Source organism: Prionailurus viverrinus, chromosome A3 (assembly GCF_022837055.1).
Source record: "Prionailurus viverrinus isolate Anna chromosome A3, UM_Priviv_1.0, whole genome shotgun sequence".
In the NCBI taxonomy this organism is placed as follows: Eukaryota; Metazoa; Chordata; class Mammalia; order Carnivora; family Felidae; genus Prionailurus; species Prionailurus viverrinus.
Genome location: NC_062563.1, coordinates 39449523 through 39470930, shown reverse-complemented (window position 1 = coordinate 39470930; position 21408 = coordinate 39449523). Strand labels below are relative to the sequence as shown.

Genomic DNA, 21408 nt, shown 5'->3' with positions numbered 1-21408 from the left:
GTTTTTCTTTTTCTATGTATATTATCATCAAGTTGAGTTACTAGGAACTGTATGTGAATCATTGGAGTTCTTTTTCTTCTCTTTCTAATATTTCTATCAGGCAATGCATTTGCTAGAGTAAAAATTGGAGATTACCATTACTATGGCTACGGGACTAAGAAGGACTATCAAACAGCAGCCACACATTACAACATTGCAGCCGACAAATACCACAGCGCTCAAGCCATGTTTAATCTGGCCTATATGTATGAACATGGCTTAGGTATCGCAAAGGTAATTGTGTTGGTAATAATCCAAACCTAGTAATGGCGGCTGAATGGGAAGGGAACATTTGTAAATGTTTTTAAATTCATTGATGTCATCAGTGTAGAGGAAGCAAGGAAAAGACAACATTTGCTGAGTCCCTCCCCCCGTACCAACACATAGTACTTACCCTAATGTGAACCCTATGAGGAGGAAATTATGTTCTCCATTTATGCCCAAAGACATAACCAGCAAGTTGAAATAAATCTAGTCTCGGCTAATTAGATTCATAACTTCACACTTTTCTCAGCTATACTAGTGGGTCCTGCCTCCACTCCCTTACACCCCAGGCCTTTTTCCATTAAAATTTCCATTGACTCTCAAGCTTTCAGTAAACAAGGAAAGAGTGGGACTGAGGTCAGAGCTGGATACCAAGGTGACATTAATCCAGAAATGTCTTATAAATCACCCACTATGTACATGACACAGTGCTGAGCACTCTGGAGAATCCTAAAAAAATGGATCTCCGTCCTTCAAAGGCTATACTTAACTTGAGGATATAAGGCATATTTATTAAGAAAGAGAACTAACACTACAAGGAGATATTGGGTAAATCCCTTGGTAAGTGTAATTAAAGAAGATGGCATTGGGTTCTGACTCAGTGAGAAAGGTGTATTAAATATCAATAATGAAAATAATAGCCAGGCATTGGTGTGTTATATATACTATGCCATTTAAATCACACAACCACTCAATAAATGAGAGAAGTCCTATCAGTGTCATCATTGTATGCATCAGGAAACCAAAGTGCAGAGAGGTTAAGTCACCAACCAAATTTGCAGAACTCATTAGTGGGGGAGTCAGAATTTGAATCCAGGCCTGTCTGACCCTATGTTTTTGAAAGAGTGGGCCCTGCATTGAGTCATTCTTACTATTCAAGTATATATTTTGTATCAGTATCTATACTTCTGGCTGCATTTTGAGAGCCAAATAATGAAGGGGTTATCTGCTTTTCTATGCTTTCTTCTTTCTTCCAATTGTGCTAGTAGTTGAGAATTATTGGTGGGGAATTTCCTATCTGACTGCTAATTGTGCACTGTGCAACAACCAACGGCTTCATATTCAAGCACCAACAATCCAGATCCCTGCCTTCCTGAGCTCTCCCTGTGACCTGCTTTTTGACTGATCACTTTTCATCAGCCCCAGAACCCTAAGCAGTAGAAAGACTGTCAAATCCAAATCCAGTCTGTTTTTCCCATCCTTAGCAGGTACAGGCTTCCTGTGTTTATAAAATGAGATCAAATAGCTAAATCAGAAGATTCTTCGGATGTCATTTAGCCACACCCCACTCCCTTTTAACCATCATCCACATCTGTAAAACAGAACAATGATACCTCCCCTCCCCAGGCTTTGAAATAAAAAATAAGCCTTTGTGAAGGGGCTTTGTAGTCAGCATATGGAATAACTGTTAGTTAGATCAGAAGAGAATTTGCGTGACTGCTAAGTAAAGTTTCAGTAAGATTAAAGCTTTTATTCATCATTCCTCATGCAAAATGTAACAGTAAAGGTGAAAGGAGCACTGTGTGTATCACGGATAAAAATGACCCCACTCTATGGGTTAAATTCAAATTAGCTCACCTGTCCTGTGTGATTTAAGGACTTGGTCCCCATGACAGCCTTATCCTCACCACAACGAGACCATTTTGCCTTAACAGCCTGGGGGCAAGGATGACACAGGGTCAACTGTGCACCAGAGAGGACACTGCCTACCAGAGCCCAGATGGCCCACTGTATCAGAAGGTCTGGTTTTCTTCCTTGGAGTCACCGCTAGCCTCTCTCCCAGTCACTTTCTTCACTATGTCAAGCAGCAGCTGTCAAGACATACATTTCATACATTTAGAAGAAACTTTGTAATTTGTCTCTGGACACATTTCTGTTCCTTCCTATCCAGGTCCTGTTAAATCACAGGTAGTTAGTTCATTTTGATCCTTTCTCACAGTCACAGGTGTATTTTTTCCTACAGAAAGTCTCTACACATAAAAAATTGTAAACAAAAAATAAGAAACAGAGCTGAACTTAGATCCGGACAGAGGAATTTTAGGTTTAGTTGGTGAGGAGCCATTTCTCTTTTGTCTTTATTAATTTCTTCTGTTTTGCAATTTGAAAAATAATAACCAAGTACCCAGGGGCAAACTTTATTAATCTTGCCATCTCATAGTCAAATTAACAAGGAGATACCACCTTTTCTAATCCTTAAAATGAATATTCTGATAATTAAAAAGCTGAAGCTTGTTCGAGCGATGGTTAATGAAAGCAAAGCAATTAGAACAGACTTTCACAGCATTTAAGTCATCAAGTAATTAAGCATTTCTTCAGCAGGGCACTTCACAATCCTCTTTATTAGTTAGTCCTCATGCAAACCAGCAGGAAATATAAGTATAATATCATTACCAGGATTTCTCTGAGAACCGAAAAAGGGTTTGTAAACCAAAACTCTCTGGGAGAAGGAAGTGAGGTATAAATCAACCTGTGGTAAATCAGTATAAAAATATGGGTCATTGTTGTCCTCATCTGTCTTTAGGAAAGGGCATCAGGACTGGGTGATGTAGGTGACTTAATCCTAATAGCTTCACTGAGAAGCATCTCATTACCCAATTTATGACTTCGAATTAAGTTCAGTGAGCTCCTTGACTTAAACTGTGGGCCAAGACTGGCTGCACCATTGTTGTGGGAATATAAAATAATGCCTGAGGAAGAACTGGGAGAGGACCTGAACTAATTTAGAAATATAAGCACTCAGCTCACAAGTTGTTATGCAACTATGTCTCAATTTACAGAAGTACTTCAGAAATTTAACCATGAACAAAATGATTTGCCCATCCCCTCCTGCCCATTCCTTCTGTCTGTATCCTGGTTCGGGCCCGCATTTCTGTTCATTCAGCCTTGTTGTAAAGGCTCCTCAGTCGTCTTCCATTCTACTGTTCTTCCTTTAAATCTGCTCAGAGAAAGCTGTGTCTGCCAAAGATATATAATCTCCAATTCACGGGGAGGACTTGTTGCTGACATGTGTCTTCTAGTCAGAGACTACATTTCCCAGCTCCCTTTCATCCTTGTGACTAGTTCTTACCAATGGGACAGAAATAAAAATGAAGGGTGTCATTTCTGGGCTAAGGCGGCTAAGAAGTAGATGGAGCTTCTCCTTAGTCTCTTTCCCCTTCCATTTGTTAAATGCAGAACTTATAGAGGCTCTAAGGGATGGCAGAATCACATAGGAGAAGGAGGGTGGGTCTCTCAGTTACCAACCAGGAATACGCCTGTTGAAATTTGGGGGTTGGGTGATGGGCATTGGGGAGGGCACCTATTCGAATGAGCACTGGGTGTTGTATGGAAAGCAACTTGACAATAAATTTCATATTAAAAAAAAAAAGAAATTTGGGGGTTTATTTGTTACAGGTGTTAGCATTACCTTAGTTAATACATAATCCATCTAACAGAGCAGTACCATGTTTTTTTTATAAAATACAACTCTGATACTGTTTCTCCTCCACCTCACTCCTCCAAAAACCATGCACACACAGAGAAAAAAAATACAAGCAAACAAACAAAAATAAAATGATCTTATTGACTTTGTATTGCTTAATGAAGTCCAGACTTCTTAGTCTGGCATTCAAACCTACCTTGACATAACCTACCTACTCCCCTATGTATGTTCTAGGGTACTTTTCCTTCCCTCCCAACTAGAGACCTTGAACTTAACCCTCCTGACTTTCGATCATGTCACCCCATTTGCTAGAATGATCTTCTCCCACAGTTTTGACCATTAAAGACCCCTGAGTTTTTCAAAGAATAGTTCCATTATCATCTCCTCCATGAACCCTTCAATGAGCCCCCAGATTTGAAAGATATCTGCATCTGCTTCTAAACTACCATGGCACTGTGACTTGCTTTTCTTCACTTATTTATTAGCTCAAATATTTTCATGTGCTTATTTTGTGTCGGGAAGCAATGTGCTTCATTCTAGGGATATAAGAACAAGACAACCTTCAAAGAGCTCATAGCCTACTATGGAAGAGATATGTCCATAGCTATAGTGAAAGCCTAAAAAGGCACTAGTGGATGCTCACACAAATAAAGTAGTGTGAAAATGTTAAAGAGGGAACAGTGAATTCAGGTGGAAGGATCAGTACTGCCAGGTCTTGTTCTAAAATGATTTTATAACATGGACTATAAGAAACGCATGACAAATTTCTTTAATGGAAGAAAGCAGGTATGTTTTAAGATAAGGACTAAGAAATCTATCCTAAATTAAGACAAAAGGAGGGGAGGAAGTAGCCTTTGCAGATGAGTTTCCAGTATATATAGTTAGACCTACCAGACAACACATTTTTGGGATCCTACAAAGAAAACAAAACCACATCTACTGAATAAATTATAAATAAACATATCAAAAATAGGAGTAATTATGACACGAGGTATTTTCACTTCTCATTTGTCTGGTCTGACCACTTATAGAGTGTTAGAGCTGAAGCTTTAAACACCAGAATAGAATTATTTTCTGGAAAGGACAAGTTCAAGTTAGGTATTTAAAATGGCCTTCTCAGAAATATGACAGGACAAAACACACACCTCTTTAAAATGGCCATAACTCCTCTTGCAATAAATGGCTTATTACCTAATAAAATAATCAGAAATGTGCAAAATAGTTATGTGTGGATAACTTTATTTATTACAGGAAAAAAAATCCTACAAGCAAACAAACAAACTGCTTCAAAATAGAAGACATGCTCTATAAACTATCACATGGTAGTACACCACTGTAGTATGTATTTTATGGCCCAGTGACTAAGTGAGCAGGCTAGAAGTAGACCATCTGGATGTGAATGTCAGTTCTGCCACTTACAAGTGACATGAATTTAGGTAACTGACTTAAACTCTCTGTGCCTCAGTTTCTTCATCTTTATAGTAGAGTTAATATCATCTGCCCTATGTAATTGTCATGAGGTTAAAATAAATGATGGTGGTAACTGGCACGCAATATGAGTATTTAATAAGCATTAGCCATTATTATGAAATACTATGCAACTTTAAAAATAAAAATATTATAGACTAAAGCAATATCTTAGGACATAGTATGTTGTTTGAAATATATTGTTAGATTAAGAAAGCAGAAAACAAAATATTGTGCAAGTTGAAAAATTCCTAAAAGTATGTATATTTGAATATATATATATATATATATATATATATATATATATATATATATGCTGGAAGGATGTGTATAAAATATTACCAGGACTTATCTATGTACAGTGAAATTGTAGGTGGGTTTTTAATACTTTTTTCAGCTCTATGTTTTCAAAGTTTTCTCCCATTAGTATATGGTATATTTATAGTTAGAAAACAAGAATAAACTATTCAAAAAATCTACCTCTGTCCTCGTATAAGAAGTTTTTGATGTCACCCAAAGATTCAGGGCTAGCAAACTCCTGCATCGTGTATATGAACAATTTTCATAAACCAGACACTTTATTCCTGGAGAATTCTGTATTTTTGAATTATAAGAAGCTATTTTGAACATATGAACATTGGGCAATATTTTGGCAAACCTGATATTTTACTTGGAAACATTATTTAACAAGAGACTGCAGATCGGTTTACATAATCTCCTCAATCATTGAATTTAAAGCAAAATAAGCTCAAATGGATCACAGGAAAGTTAAATGTAAGTGGATTGGGTGTGCAATGGACTTATTTAATGAACCCTGGCCATCATCAAAACACTTTTGAAAGGGAATTTTTTGTATGAATGACTTGGATTTCTTCCTAATAAGGATCAAAGAACAAGGAGCCTTTTCTAGAATCAGCTAATAAAATCTCTTTTATATGGGTTGCCCTAATTAACCAGTGGGGTCAGGAATTTCTTTCTCTGGGAATTTTTAAGAAAGACTTTCATGTCCCACCCCACCCCCACTGAGAATTGTGAGGCCCCTGGGTAAGGAGGGCGCTTATCCCACCTTAATGGTGCTTCTTGCTATTTTTTATTTCAAACTAAGCAACTGAATTGTGATGTTTGTGCCTGAAGAAATAAATTAATAACTATTGCCTGCTTCAAATAAGAATGAATGCTTGAGATGAATGCTTTTGTTCCCTGAATGCCCTATTAAAGTCAATATGCCTTTCATGTGTGGGGGTGACACAGCCTTTATAATCTGCAGGGTGCTTTCAAAAGAACACCCACTGAATTTGTTGGAATTAGAGACACAAATTAGAGTTTTTACAACATCCATTTTCTCTGTTGCCAGGAAGATTTGTTCAGAACAGTCTCTTGCATTTTAAGTTTTTAGCAAGAACATTCCTCTTTCTCCAACCAATCAATTTACAAGACCACAAAGCTTTGGGAAAAATTTAAGAAATAACAACCAGAACACAGCTGAGACAATACCACCCAAAACATGGGTTTAGCAGGGGCCGCAGGGATTCACAACTACTGCACTCTGTGTAATGGAGGTTTGGAAGACAGGGAGGACAAAGAGATGCAAGATAAACACAGTTTGTGAGAATCTCTCTTCTTATCCTTTTGAAACGAATCCAGAGGCACCCAGTAAAGTACAATAATGGGACTGGCCCAAGGCACTTCAACCTTTAGAACAACACTACTTAGCTTTTTCACTACTCTGTTTGGGAAATCAAGCAAAAGTAAAGCAAACAAATAAAAACAAGCCACAAGTAGGTGAAAATTAAAGAAAAGAAATTTACCTGCCATGGCATAATTTAATGGCGGGGAAAGATCCCTAAAAATATAGTATGTAATTTGAGGAATCAAAATTCCAGCCTGAGAAGTAAAAAGTTCATTCATTCATTCTATAAGTATTATCAGAGAGAAGCTATGTACTTGGCATTCCATTAGGCACTGGCAATTGAGGGGTAGTCCAGGTCCTTGAGGACAAGGACAGATGACCAAGCAAATTCTGTAACTTCAGGTATGAAAAGTACTATAAAGAAAACTAGGAATTTTAAATGCTTGTTAGTATCTGTATTGTTATTTGTTTGGGGGAGCTGGACTGTTGGCATCTCGTGTTCTACTTCTTTAACTGGAATCGTATCTAAGGTCTGGCCCTGCAGTATCCAAGAAAGCTTTTTGTGTTAGTTTTCTATGTGTTAGTTTCTATGTTATAGCCATAATAAACTACCACAAATTTAGAGGCTTAAAACAACTCACATTAATTATTTAATTTAACTTTTATTTATGAGAGAGAGAGAGTGCACAAGTAGGGGAGAGGGGCAGGAAGAGAGAGAGAATCTTAAGCAGGCTCCACGCTGAGCACAGAGCCCAATGCAGGGCTTCATCTCACGAACCATGAGATCATGACCTGAGCCGAAAGCAAGTCGGTCACTTAACCGACTGAGCCACACAGGCACCCCACAACCACATTTATTATCTCATGATTTCTGGTTCAAAAGTCTGGGTGAGCTTGACCCATCCTGTGTAGTTTCACAGGCTAAAGTCAGTCTGTGTTCCTTACTGGGAGCTTTGGGGAAGAATCACTTCTAGGCTCACTCAGGTTGTTGGGCATATTCAGTTTCTTGTGCTGTAGGACTGAAGGTCCCATTTCCTCGCTGACTGCCCACATTCCTTCTCATTCTTTCCACGTGGCCCTCCAGCAAGTAAGTTGAGCCCTTCCCAAATCTAGAAGCTACAACTTGTACTTCTGCCATATCTGACTTTCTCTCCTGACCTCAGCCCTGAGAAAACTGTGTTTATGTGATAATATGTAGTATACCCAGATGTGATAATATGTAGTATGTGATAGTATGTAGTACACCCAGATAATCTAGGATAATCTATTTTAAGATCTCTAGGTTTAATGACATTTTCAAAGTCCCCTTTGCCATGTAACATAACATATTCATAGGTTCCAAGGATTAGGACATGACTGCCTTGCCAGGGATGGGGGAGGTGGTGGGCTACCAAAGATAAATAACAATATTTCAAGTGATGGCTTCCATTTAATTACCCCTAAGGAATCTGGACTTAATGAGTCAGGGCTATTCTTCTATTTCTAGGACATTCACTTGGCCAGGAGATTGTATGATATGGCTGCTCAAACAAGTCCAGATGCTCACATACCTGTTTTCTTTGCCCTCATGAAACTGGAAACTGTGCATTTGCTCCAAGATATCCTGTTTTTTAAAGTAAGTTTGTCTCAGATAGGCCCCAAATCTCTGAAAACTCCAATGAGCAGTTTTTGAATGGTGGGATGGAAGGAGATGACGGTTGTGTATGGAGGGGGAGGCTTGGATTTGTTTTGACAGAATGTCTCTTCCAGCAGTTTACTATGTGTTGGAAATGGATGAAATTGGACAACACCCTTGGACCATACTGGGATTTATTTGTGATTGGCCTAATTGTTGCTGTGCTGATCTTCTTGCTTAGAAATCGCTATGGGTAGAATCTGGACCACAGCAAAACCTGCTCATGGGAACAGTTCACTTCAAACTATCCTTGCTAAATAAAGAATTTCCTCATGAAACTCAAGAGTCTGCTGCATATTTCTCACACAGGCCTGTGGTGGAAAATGGACAAAGCTTGAGATCTGTCTTCAGAAACCATTTCAGACTTCCTTAGTTTGGGTGACCACTTGTGGGGGAGTGAGCTGCTGAAGACTGGTCACCTGAGGTTTCCTTACAAACTTGTTGTTTTGGTAATCTAGTCCCTAGTTAGGGATAATGGCCCCCATTTTCACATTGTTATAACAGCCTCTTCCCTCTCAAGAGGACAGATGTGTTTCTTGGCTCCTACAGACATACAGAGATACAGAGGAGGAGGAGTTTGGGGAGGGCAGGAACACAGATCCCTCAGAAAATGAGAAAGATATAAATTTACAAATAGACCCTTCATCTCGGGGGAATGATCCCGTGAACCACATCATGAGCATGTGGCATGCCTTGTAGGGGGACTGGATCACACTTCTCCCCAAGGGGCCTTCTATCCAAGCTCCTTTAGCAGCTTGCAGTGAACAATGCCACCTGGGTCTGTCCAGTGTTGTACCCCTCTCTGCCATCCCTCACTAGAACCCTGCTCTCCCTTGGTCCCTGAAGACACCAGCCTCTGAGGACAGAGCTAAAAAGTCCAGTTCCCTGTTTCCCATGGCAGGAAGAGCAGGGACCTGGGGCTGGGAGCAGCATGGGCAAGAAGGGAGCAGGAGGCCCAGGACTTATGTCAAAGGCCAGGCTTGAATCTCAGCTCCACAACTCATTAGCCTCTCTGAGCCTCAGTCTCCTGATCCGCAAAATGGGAAGATCTTAGCTGGTATGAAGATTAAAGGGATAACCTATGTAAAGGGTCTGGTGTTCTAGAATGAACTCCACAAATGGTAACTTCTAATACTCTGTAAAACCTCATGGAAAATTGGTTGGAAGATGGGGACAGTGGAGTTGATAATAATCTGTGTGGGCTCAGTGCCCTGCAGTTAGTTCTTCAGCCAAAATCCTGGGTGTTTCGGTGGGAAAAGATCATGCTTGCCTACTTGGAAATCCACCCCCAGGACAGGAAAAGAGTTAGTTAATAATGTCAATCATAATCAGAAAGAAGAATGAAAAGGTGAGAGAACACTGAATGTGGGACCAAACAACATGGATTTAAGATCCAGCTCTGTCCCTTGGTAGCTCTATGTATGACTTTGGGCATAATTTCTCCAAATCTCAGTTTTTCCTCCATTAAGTGGGATTACGTCCTGCCTCACTGGAGAATTGTGAGGTTTACATAAGCCTGACTTCAAAAATGCTTTATAAACACTACACATACAAATACTAGCTACATCAGTTATTTGGCCATGAACTAATCCTGGCCTGAGATCCAAGTGTTTAGAATTTCCTGGACAGAATCCCTGACTAACTAGAGAGTTCAACTTCTGAAGGAACTTTTGTTTACAAACACGCAAAGAAGGAGCAGGCATCTAAACCTCCAGCTAGAGCCTAATGGACAAGACAGCAGTGAATTATATCCCACAGGTGTCTGCAATGCAAAGATGTCAGAGATGGGTATAAGGGCAAAGAGGGGAGTGTGGAAAACAAAATAGGGAAGTCCTGGCTCAAAGTCTAGAAGTGAGTTTCTTAAAGGGAACACTTATGAAAATAACTGCAGGCAGGGGAGACAGGGAGATTCTTTGTGGCTTGCCGTGTACAGTAGAACACTGTTAGAATTATAGAAGCAAAGACGGTATGAGCTCATAAATTTCCCATTTCAGCTAACCGTTCCAACCAAATGTGACAAAGGCTTTGAAAGTATGAGCAGCTTAGGGTGTTTGAATCATTCAAGTTCCATTTCTAAGCCCTCTCTCTGGAGCCTCTGCAGAGGCGCCCAGGTGCACGGATGGGCACCTGCTGTACCTGCTGTAACTGGGTGCTGTAGCTGGGTGATGACTGGCCAAGGGAGAAAGAGCCCCCGCCTGTCAGCCACTTCTACTTCCTGGTTACAACAATCCCACCGCCACCACGGGCATACAGAGCCCCTATTCCTTCTGCTTCTGATAGCTTTAGACAAAAACTGATGATAGACTACAAGGAAACTTTTTTTAAACTCGGTTTTCTTTGTAACTCCCTTTTCCCTCTACATTTCCTTCCCTGATTCTTTATTAAAGCAGAGTAAGTATTCAAGTCAGCAACTTTTTGTAGAGAGAGTAAGGGGCAGGAGAGAGAGAGCGAGAGCGCGCGAACGAGTGGGAGAGGGGCAGAGAGAGGTAGGGACAAGGGATCTGAAGCAAGTAGGCTCCTTGCTGACAGGAGAGCCCCATGTGGGGCTGGAACGCATGAACCGTGAGATCATGACCTGAGCCAAAATCAGATGCTTAACCGAGTCACCCAGGTGCCCCAAGTCAATAAATTTTTTAAAGGTCAAGTAAATAATATATATATATATATATATATAGATATATATATATTAGAGCAAGGGTCCACAGTCATTTTATGAGGAGTATGCTTTTAGAATTCTACACTTTTCCCCACATCCTAAGTGGTGGGTTTTATCAACTGTGGCCATGAGTGGCTGGGAAAAAGAAGAGAAGAAAGTCCTGAGGGAAGCAGAGGCAGGTGGTACTGGCTTGCCACATTCCCTTCTCTGGGCATCCCAGGAAGCACAGAGAACAGGCTGTGGTGAGGCTGAAAAGAGGAAAAAGGAACTCTTACGGAACACCCGCATGTGCCACACTCTTGTGTTTTTCTCTTTCCTTTCCACTTTTCCTTTCTTTTTCTCTTTCCTTCATGATGAGGCTGGAGGTAGATTTAAGTAACTCTGTCTTGCACAGGAGGAAAACGAGGCTAGGAGAAGCTACGTAACTTGTTAAGATCATGTTACAACGTGGTCACATAATAAATAATGAAGCTAGAATTTGAGTCCAGATCTGACTCCAAAATACATTATTTCCCCTGTATTACTGTTGCAGTTATTTCTTGCTGCTTAACAAACTACTCAAAGCTTAGTGACTTAACCATCATTACATCTCAGGCATTTAAGCAGGGCATGGCTGTGTGATTGTTCCGTTCCACATGGCCTTGACGGAGCCACTTGTCAGTGTTCAGCCAAAGAACAGGATGTTCTAGAGAGTCCGAGACAGTTTCACACACCTGGCACCTTGGTAAGGTGGCTGGAAGACCAGCCTTAACTATGAGGAGTGATCACAGTGCCTATATGTCATGATCTCTTCAACATGATGGACAGAGTCATGGGACTTTTTACATAGCAGCTCAGGACTCCCAGAAAGTATTCTCAGAGTTCCAGGCAGAAGCTGCAGGTTTCAACCCTCAGAAAGTCCTAGGATGTCACTTCTGCCACATTCTATTGGTCAAACATTAGACTTCATCTCTCATTGGGAGCACCAACAAAGAATTTGTAGCCATATTTAACCTACTACAAATATACTGTTGAAAAACCTACCAACAGGGACAAAAACCTATCAAGGATTATATAAATTCACTGAGACACTGAGCTACTTATCTTGGAGGACAGGATTGTCGGTGAAGTGGAATTCTTCTTCCATTTTGTAGATATGCCTGTGTCTGATTACTGCTTCAGAACGATGTATCACCCATTAGCAGAAAACGTTTAAAGGCAAAACCTTATATTTTAATACTAGCTGATGAATAATTTGTCTCAAAAAAAGAAATGCAGGTGTAACCGAAGTGAATGGATTGGCAAATGCCAGGAATATGTTGAAAACAATGAATGCAGTAGGTACACTGTGGCTTGCCTGCTTCACTCAGCCTGGAATCCCTTGGTGAGGAGGGAATGTGGGAAATGGTCAGTTTCTGCTGGGCCCTCCTTTATGCCCAGTCTACCTGCTTCTGGCTCCTCCATGGTAAAGGGAGCACAGGTGGCAAGAGGTGTGGCTTAAGGACAAGGAAAAATTATACTAAACCTGCCCAGAAGCCATCCTGCAAAGGCGCCCGCTGAGCATAGCAGTTCACCATGTCAGCTCCCATAGAGCACTTTTGTGGTTTTCTTGGGGACTCCCCTGCTGGGAATTTTCTTTGTTTGGGGTCGCCTGAAAGCAAAGCCTGAGACAAGGATTGGCGTCTAGATAGTTCATTTGGATGGTGATCCCAGGACTCAGAGTGAGGGAGTGAGAAGGATGAAAAGCCATAAAAAAGAGAATTACTGAAGTCACCGCTATGGGCAGTAGGGGTTCTGTCCTACCAAGATCTGAAAAGTGTACAAAATACCTCCTGGAACTGTCTGTCTAAAAGACAAGAGGCTGGGGCACTTGCTCACCAGCACCTCCTCTATCATTTGAGGGTTGCTCCAGAGGCTGAAATAACTACCCCTCACCCCTTCAGCTATTTCTCAGAGGCTTTGGGGAAATCTCTGAGATAGAACAAACACCTGTGCCTTCCCTTAGTGCTGGACACAAGTTAGCAGGAGTCTGAGGTTGCAGGGAAAGGCCCTCCGTAGCTGCAGTTGAAATCAGCTGAGTAGTAAAAGCCTCACAAGTGGGGCCTCCTGAACCCTAGACCTCTGCTCATCCATCAGCCCATCCAAAAGACTCTCCAGTGGGACTTTCTACCTGTGGTAGGCTGAATAATGGTCCCCCAATGCTACCCATGTCCTAATCTCTGGAACCTGTAAACATTACCTTCTATGTCAAAAACAGCACAAAACTTCGCAGAAGTGGTCACATTATAGATTGTTGAGATGGGGAGACTATCTTTGATTATCCAGGTGGACCTCAAAATGCAATCACAAGTATCCTTATAAGAGAGAGGCAGAGGGAGATTTGACACAGAAGAGGAGGAGGCAATGTGACCACAGAGGCAGATATTGGAGTTATATGGCCACAAGCCAAGAAATGCAACAGCCACCAGAAGCTGGAAGAGGCAAGGCATGGATTCTCCCCTAGAGCATATGGAGAGATGTGGTCTGGCCAACACCCTACTCTAACTTCAGACTTCAGGCCTCCAGAACTGTGAGGGAATAAATACCTGTCATTTTAAGCCACCAATCTTGTGGTGATTTTTTTAAAAAATACTTTTTAACATTTATTTATTTTTGAGAGAGCACAGGAGGGCAGAGGAGGGGAAGAGAGAGAGACAGAGACAGGCTCCAGGCTCCAGGAAGCAGGATCCAGGCTCCAAGCTGTCAGCACAGGGCCCGATGCGGGGCTTGAACTCACAAACCATGAGATCATGACCTGAGCAGAAGTCAGATGCTTAACCGACTGAGCCACCCAGGTGCCCCTCTTGCGGTGGTCCTAGGAGATGAATGCAGTACCCTCTCTCCAGGTGGCTCTAAGCTGGCTCCTTTCCTTGTGTGCTTCATTTGGTCCCTGAGGAGTACACATTCTTGCCCCTGCTCTCAGTGGAAATGCAGACAGCTCTGAGGACAGCCCATTATCAGAGGATACTTAAAAGTAGTCTCATGGTATTTCATACTAGCTTATGAATAGTTTCTGTCTCAAAAAGAAATGCAGGTGCCAGCGAAGTAAATAGATTGACCAATGTAAGGAGTATGTTGAAAGAACTGAATGCACTAAGTAGGCTGTGACTTACTTAGCAAGTGAGGAGTAAGGAGGAAAGGAATTCTCCTCTTGCTCTGTTGGTCTCATTCTCTCTCTCCCCTCAGACAGGTAGCCATGGCCTCTCCTCAGTAGGCATGTGTTACCCTTCAATCCACCATATCCCCTACACTCCAGGGGCCACAGATCAAGTTCTCCAAGTAGCTTCCCTAGAGCCCCTCTCTTTTTGTTAAAGAGGAGATTGGGAAATACAACAGCAATCATAAAACTCCTTGCAAGAAAAACTCCTTGCCTCCACTGTCCTCCTTCAGGCCTCAAATACCCCAGCCCTCACTCTCCACCATGGTGCAAATCCATCTAGGACAGGGAGCCCCTCGGTTTAGAAAATTAACTCCTTTCAACAACTCTCAGCCTGTGGGCCTCAGCACAAATATAGGCACCTATCTTATCACCTAGAAATCCCTATGTGACAATTTCATTACTGGGAAGTATGCTCAGAGCTGGGACAAGTGAACAGCTTGCTCCAGCAAGGAACTAATGCCATGACCCCCATTAAGTCATGTCTAACTGTGCCAGGAACTAATGCTGTGACTGCCATCAAGTCACATCCCCACTCAGGCTTTGCTAGTTTCTTTCTCAGGAAATTAAAAGGTTAGAGGAGTCTACAATTCCAAAGCCACAGCACTGTCAGTGATGTGCACATGTGCAACTTCAGAGCTAAGATGGACCCCCTACCTATGACAGATTAGACAGAAAAGACTCCTTTAGTTTGTAATAGGTTCATAAAAATAGTCTTTGCCAACTCTATACCTCAGCCACAAAAAAACAAAAAGAAAAAACCTGAGGCATCAGAAAGGGAATTTAACTTTTTAAAATAAAAGTTATCATTACAAAAGAAAGAAAGAAAGGAAGGAAGGAAGAAAGGAAGGAAGGAAGGAAGGAAGGAAGGAAGGAAGGAAGAGAAAGAAAGAAAGAAAGAAAGAAAGAAAGAAAGAAAGAAAGAAAGAAAAAGAAAGAAAGAAAGAGAAAGAAAGAAAGAAAGAAAGAAAGAAAGAAAGGAAAAGAAAATGTAGGATGAGTGGAGACATCAATCTTGGATTTCACATGAAATTTTGCTCCATATGGGGCTATAGGTTTTCCCACCATTTCTGTCTTCCCTTCATTCCTTACTCTGCCAGAATGAATTCTTTCCCCATGGAGTATTTTGCCTGAATATGATTAATATTAAAAAAAACTATTCACCTCATGAAAAACTGTATCCTTTTCATAAGAAAAGGTACCAACCCATAGCAACAATAAATGTGTCATAATAACAATAGCTTGTTATTAACAAGAAAAAAGTAAAAACTAAAAATAGTGATTCCACTAGAACTAACTTGAGGAAAAATTCACGTGCTAAATACGCCATTTCCAGAAGCACAATATACCTGAAGTGTTTATAGTTCCCCAAATTCCTGTGCTCCAAAAGCATCTCTTCAGGGCCTTCTTCAGGGAAAACCCAAGCTAAATAATCTGTTGAAGAAGGAACTGTCACATCTTCCAGATAAGAATATTCTGGCTTGGAGAACAGATCAGCAGCTTGCCCAGGGTCACACTGCTGGTTAGGGGTAAACTCACAGCCAACCCCAAAGCCAGTGTTCTTTCTTCCATTTTATTCCTCCCATCATCCTACTTTATTATCTTATTGTCAAATATAGCTTTTAATATGACATCTATTATTTTTCACTTTTCCTATTAAAAATATTAAAGTAGACTTAAGTTAAAATTTACATAAGCTTCTTTTAAAAAATCCTTTAATCATGTTTTAAAAGCATCACAGTGCAAACCTTGCCAACATACACAAATCCAAAAGGCTATCATTAATCTTGCCATGTGACTCATGGACAACTCAAAATGGAATGTGAAATACTGATTGTGATCAATCAATTCTATTGACCAATACTATTGATTATTCTCTGAACTACACTGACTTTCCACACTATCTGATTTTCTCTCCCATTCCCCCCCCCCCCCCCCCCACTATGTAAGGTTTCTCCCTTTTCCAGATGGACAGTATCTGTCACAGATACCATCAGTGCCCCATCCGGGTCCCCTCAGCCCAGTTCTGAGATCACCCACGTCTTTCATGTACGGTCCCTGCCATCTATGGTTTCCTATCTCCAGCACCTGCATTCCTCTGTCTGAGTAGGCTCCCTGACTACAGGAGGATTCTTGACCACACAAAAGACAGGCCAGAAGTGCCAGGGAGCTATACCTCCCAGGAGCATCCCTTAACCGAGGAACAGGAATTCCCCAGTTTCTTTGCCCCTAGTAAGCTGATTTAGAGTCTCTCACAAGGTGTCCAGCAGGCTTGAACCCCAGCTGTCCACTGTAGTAACCTACTCATTTTTTATTGGCTTTCTCCCTTCCATTTTTCTACTCCCTCACCTTCCCACTCCCTTTCCAAATAAACTACTTGCCCTCAAATATTTGTCTCTGAGTGTGTTTTTTTGGGAAACTTAAACAAAGAAAGAATCTAAGGAAAGATCGTGTTAAAAATACCAGAAGACAGAAATAATAACCAAGTTGGGAATAAAATCAGCATCTATTTAAATACCCACTAGATTATACACTCTGTGGGAACAGGGACTGTTTATGATTTGTTCACCATTGTATCTTCAGCACCTAGCACCAGACCTGTACATAATTGGTCTCAAATACTTTTTAAATGAGTGAACGAACAAATTCATTAATGAACAACTGGGTGAGAATTCTTAGCTCTCTCCTAAGGTTCTTCAGACTTTAAGATAAGTTATCTAATTAGTGCCAAAGAAAGGACTGAGATTATAAAAGAGGAATCTAAACTAATGTAATAATTGAACAATCATCTGTAAGATTTTAATGAATGGAAACATACATCTTGCACTTCAATAAGATGTCAAAATATAGAGAGGTTAATTTTCCCTAAATAATCCTTAAATTATATAAATACCATCAGAATGCTTTTAACCTATATAAGTTACTTCTAAAGTTTATAAGGAAAAATAAACATAGATGCATAGTAAGGACAGTTACAGAAAAGGGGAGAGAATGAGGGAGAAATAGCTACATTAGCCAATAAAATATAAAGGTATGACAATTAAGCCATTTGAATAAGATAGAACAGAATAGAGCATCCACAAATGACTCAAATACATAAAGTGACAATTCAAATCAGTGAAATCAATTCAAATGATAGGTTATTAAGAATTGCATGCAATGTAAAGTAGCCTGTAGAGTGCGAGGGACTCAAATCCCTACCTCACAATTTACATGAAAATGAATTCTAAACATGCAGCTGTTTAAATGTAATAAATGTGCAAAAGTATTAGAAGAAAACATGTGTGTTTGCTTGCTGTCACCATCTAGGATGCAAAGCTATTTTTTGACATGGTTGTACAAGTACTCACAAACAGCTCCTCTATGCTATGCTGAGACTCTTGATTTTGGCTCACGTCATGATCTCACGGTTCATGGGATTGAGCTCCTCATCAGGCTCTGCACTGACAGTGTGTAACCTGCTTGGGATTTTCTCTCTCTCTCTTTTTCTCTCTCCCCTTCTGCCTCTCCTCCACTCACTGTCTTTCTCTCTCTCTCAAAATAAAAAGAAAATGTTTTTAAAAATGTGGTATATCCATACGATGGAATATTATGCAACAATAAAAGAAATGAAGTACAGATACTTACAACAACATGGATGGATGAACATTAAAAGCTGTATGGTGAGTGAAAGAAGCCAGTCACAAATGGTCACATGTTGTGTGATTCCATTTACATGAAATATCCAGAACAGGCAAATACACAGAGACAGAAAGTAGATTAGTTATTACAGGGCCTGGGGGAGATTAGAGAGTGACTAGTAATGGGTGCAGTGCTTCTTTTGGAGGTGACAAAAATGTTCTAACATTAGATACTGATAATGGTTGCACAGCTCTGTGAAAATACTAAAAACCATTGAATCATTCACTTTAAAAGTTTGTGGCAAATAAAGCTGTTATAAAAAAGTAAATAAAGGGACATAGATATAATAAAATCTTTTTTTAATATATCTTTTTTTAAGTTTATTTATTTTGAGAGAGAGAGAGCACAAGAGGGGCAGACAGAGGGGGAGAGAGAGAATTCTAAGCAAGCTCCACTCTGTCAGTGTAGAGCCTGATGAGGGGCTTAAACTCATGAACCGTGAGATCATGACCTGAGCTGAGGTCAAGAGTTGGACACTCAACTGACTGAGCCACTCAGGCATATGATGAAATATTAACAGTTATTAAGGTAGGATTTGGAGAATATAAATGTTATTTTATTCTTCAAATTTTAACTTATAAATATTTCTAAGTTAAAAGAAATTGGGACAATTGTCTGGGACAATTGACTGTTTAGGGAAAAACTCAGGTTATTCCCTCACTCGCTCCAGCATAGACAGTTGGTGCTCATCAATAAATGTTCCACATGCTCTCCTCCTACATTTCCCAGCTGTCATTGTGGCTACGCTGGGCCCATGTGACTAGTTCTAGCCAATGAATTGTGAGTGGATGTAATATTTGAGATTCTAGGCTGAGGCAATCAAAAGTGAGTGTGCTTCTTCCATCCCTCCTTTTCCTGCCAAGAATACCTTAGAAACCACAGGATAAGAACGTCATAGAACAATATGGAGGGAACACGAATCTGAGTCACCAGATAGAAACCCTCTCTCCCCATCCTATAGACTTCTCCTGTAGGAGAAATTAATTTTTGTTGTGGAAGCTACTGGTACTTCAGAGTTTATCTGTAACTGCTTCCTAGTCTAGACTAAGTCTAACTAAAATAAATAACAGATAGATTAAACCAGTTTGTACAGAACCATTAAGAAATAGCCAAGAAAAAATAAAAACAAACTCAAAAAAAAGTTTAACATCCCAGCATGAAGAAATACTTTTTTTTTTATGAAGAACTAATTTTTAAACACCAAAGCAATGAAAGTTATCACAAAGGAAAATTTGTAAAGATAGAAATAAAACAAAATTTTGGCACATTAAGAAAGCCACCACATACAAAATGGCAGAAGTGTGGGAAAATGTCTGGGATAAATGTGCCAGAGAGTTAAGGCCCTTAATATTTAAAATAAACTATGAAATAGAAGAAGAAAAGGACATGAAAATACAAATAATTTAAAACATAATCAACATTGACATGTGCTGCAGGCACTATGCATTATATTATTCTTCCTCACAGTAATTCTATAAAGGGGGTATTCATATCATTTCCATTTTAAAAAGACATAACAGGTTTGGTGAAACATTTTGCAAGACTCAAAACTCACATAGCTAGTAGGTGTATCTGAACTTGAATCTTAATGAATGCCAGAACTAGCCGCTACCCTTTCACAGGAAAACACATGTACTCATACTTAATAATCAAATTAACATCATGGAAAACAATGATATATTATGATGCAATTATCAAATTGGCAAAGATCTATTAAGTAATTATAACTGAAATAGTGAGCGTGTGGTAAGACATTCATTCACTCACTCCTCATTCATCTACAATTTTTAAACATTCGATAATTGTTGAACATCCACTAGGAGCCAGGTACTTTCTAGGTGCTTAGAATATAATGAGGAGCAAAGTGGACCAAAATCTTCGCCTTGCTGGAGCTGCCCTCTATTCAGCTAAAAGAAGATATATATTCGTACAACTTTTCTAGGGTACAGCTTAACAGTAATTATCAAGAACTCTTGGGGCCCCTGCATGGTTCAGTCGGTTAAGTGGCTGACTTCGACTCAGGTCATGATCTCGCAGTTCGTGAGTTCGAGCCCCACGTCGGGCTCTGTGCCAACAGCTCAGAGCCTGGAGCCTGCTTCAGAATCTGTGTCTCCCTCTTTCTCTGTACCACCCCCCACTCTCAAAAATAAATAAACACTTAACAAAATTAAAAAAGGGGCGCCTGGGTGGCTCAGTCAGTTAAGCGTCCGACTTTGGCTCAGGTCATGATCTCACGGTTCGTGGGTTCGAGCCCCGAGTCGGGCTCTGTGCTGGCAGCTCACAGCCTGGAGCCTCCTTCGGATTCTGTGTCTCCCTCTCTCTCTTTCCCTCCCCTGCTCATGCTCTGTCTCTCTCTCTCTCAAAAATAAATAAACATTAAGAAAAGAAAAAGAACTCTAAATACGTTCATGCATGTTAATCTAGTAATTCCACTTAGTAATTTGTGCTATTCATCATGTATATATAGTTCTCTATAATAGAAAAAAGGTTGGAAAAGATATAATACTACAAATCAGAAATCTTTTACTAATGTGTGATACACTCACATGATTAAATGTTACATTGTCTTTAAAAAGGTTTTTTTTAAAGTGTATTTCGAGAGAGACAGAGACAAAGAGTAAGTGTGCCTATGGGGGAGGGGGGCAGAGAGAGAGGGAAAGAGACAATCTCAAGCAGGTGCCACACTAAACACGAAGCCCAATATGAGGCTCATTCTCACGACTGTGAGATCACGACCAGATTACAATCTAAGCCGATATCAAGAGTTAGATGCTCAACCAACTGAGCCACCCAGGTGTCCCCCCAAATTATGTTTTTTAAAGAACAACAGGAAAATGCCCATTATATGTGAAAAGGGCAGAATGGCAAATGATATACTATATGATTTGATTTTTATTATCTAGGTAGCTAGCAGTTAGTAAAATACTGGACAGATATGAACTAAAATTTTAATGGTGATTAATAGGATTTCAAGGCTTTAAGAATTATCATTTCCCCAAATTTCCACAATAAACATGTATAACATTTATAATGATGGTATGGGGTAATTAGGAAAAATGTTTTCTAAAAAGTCTTGGTCATCTTTGAAGGGCCAGGTCAAATGGGAAGGAAGAACCCTGCCAGTGCAGTATTTATTTCTTACTGGGTACATTCTTCCTGGACAATTGCATCCAGCATTCTCCATCCTCTCTGCAGCCTCCAAGCCAATCAGTCAGTCATGGATTCCTATTGACTACCACCTCTTAGATTTCTCATCCTTCTATTTCAGTCTATACTCACCCTCATCACTGTCCATCAATCTGTCCGGGATGCCTCCCACATCTCATCTGGACTCTCAGATCTCAGGATCTAAATATTCTATCTCCCCTATGGCATTCCTCACACTGTATCCAGAGTGATC

The 21408-nt window shown here is 40.2% G+C and overlaps 1 protein-coding gene across 5 annotated transcripts in view; it reads left to right on the top strand.

Moving 5' to 3' along the window:
* SEL1L2 (SEL1L2 adaptor subunit of ERAD E3 ligase) overlaps nucleotides 1-8758 on the top strand; it is a 123902-nt gene extending 115144 nt beyond the window's left edge. For 4 of the 5 annotated variants that reach the window (XM_047853199.1, XM_047853198.1, XM_047853197.1 and 1 more), the window contains 3 exons: nucleotides 101-273; nucleotides 8308-8436; nucleotides 8571-8758. In XM_047853199.1, coding sequence (XP_047709155.1) covers nucleotides 101-273; nucleotides 8308-8436; nucleotides 8571-8693 — 425 coding nt within the window. In that variant the 3' untranslated portion in view covers nucleotides 8694-8758. The remainder of the gene's footprint in view (nucleotides 1-100; nucleotides 274-8307; nucleotides 8437-8570) is intronic. The other variant, XM_047853196.1, reaches the window with a different exon arrangement.
* Nucleotides 8759-21408: the final 12650 nt, after the last annotated feature.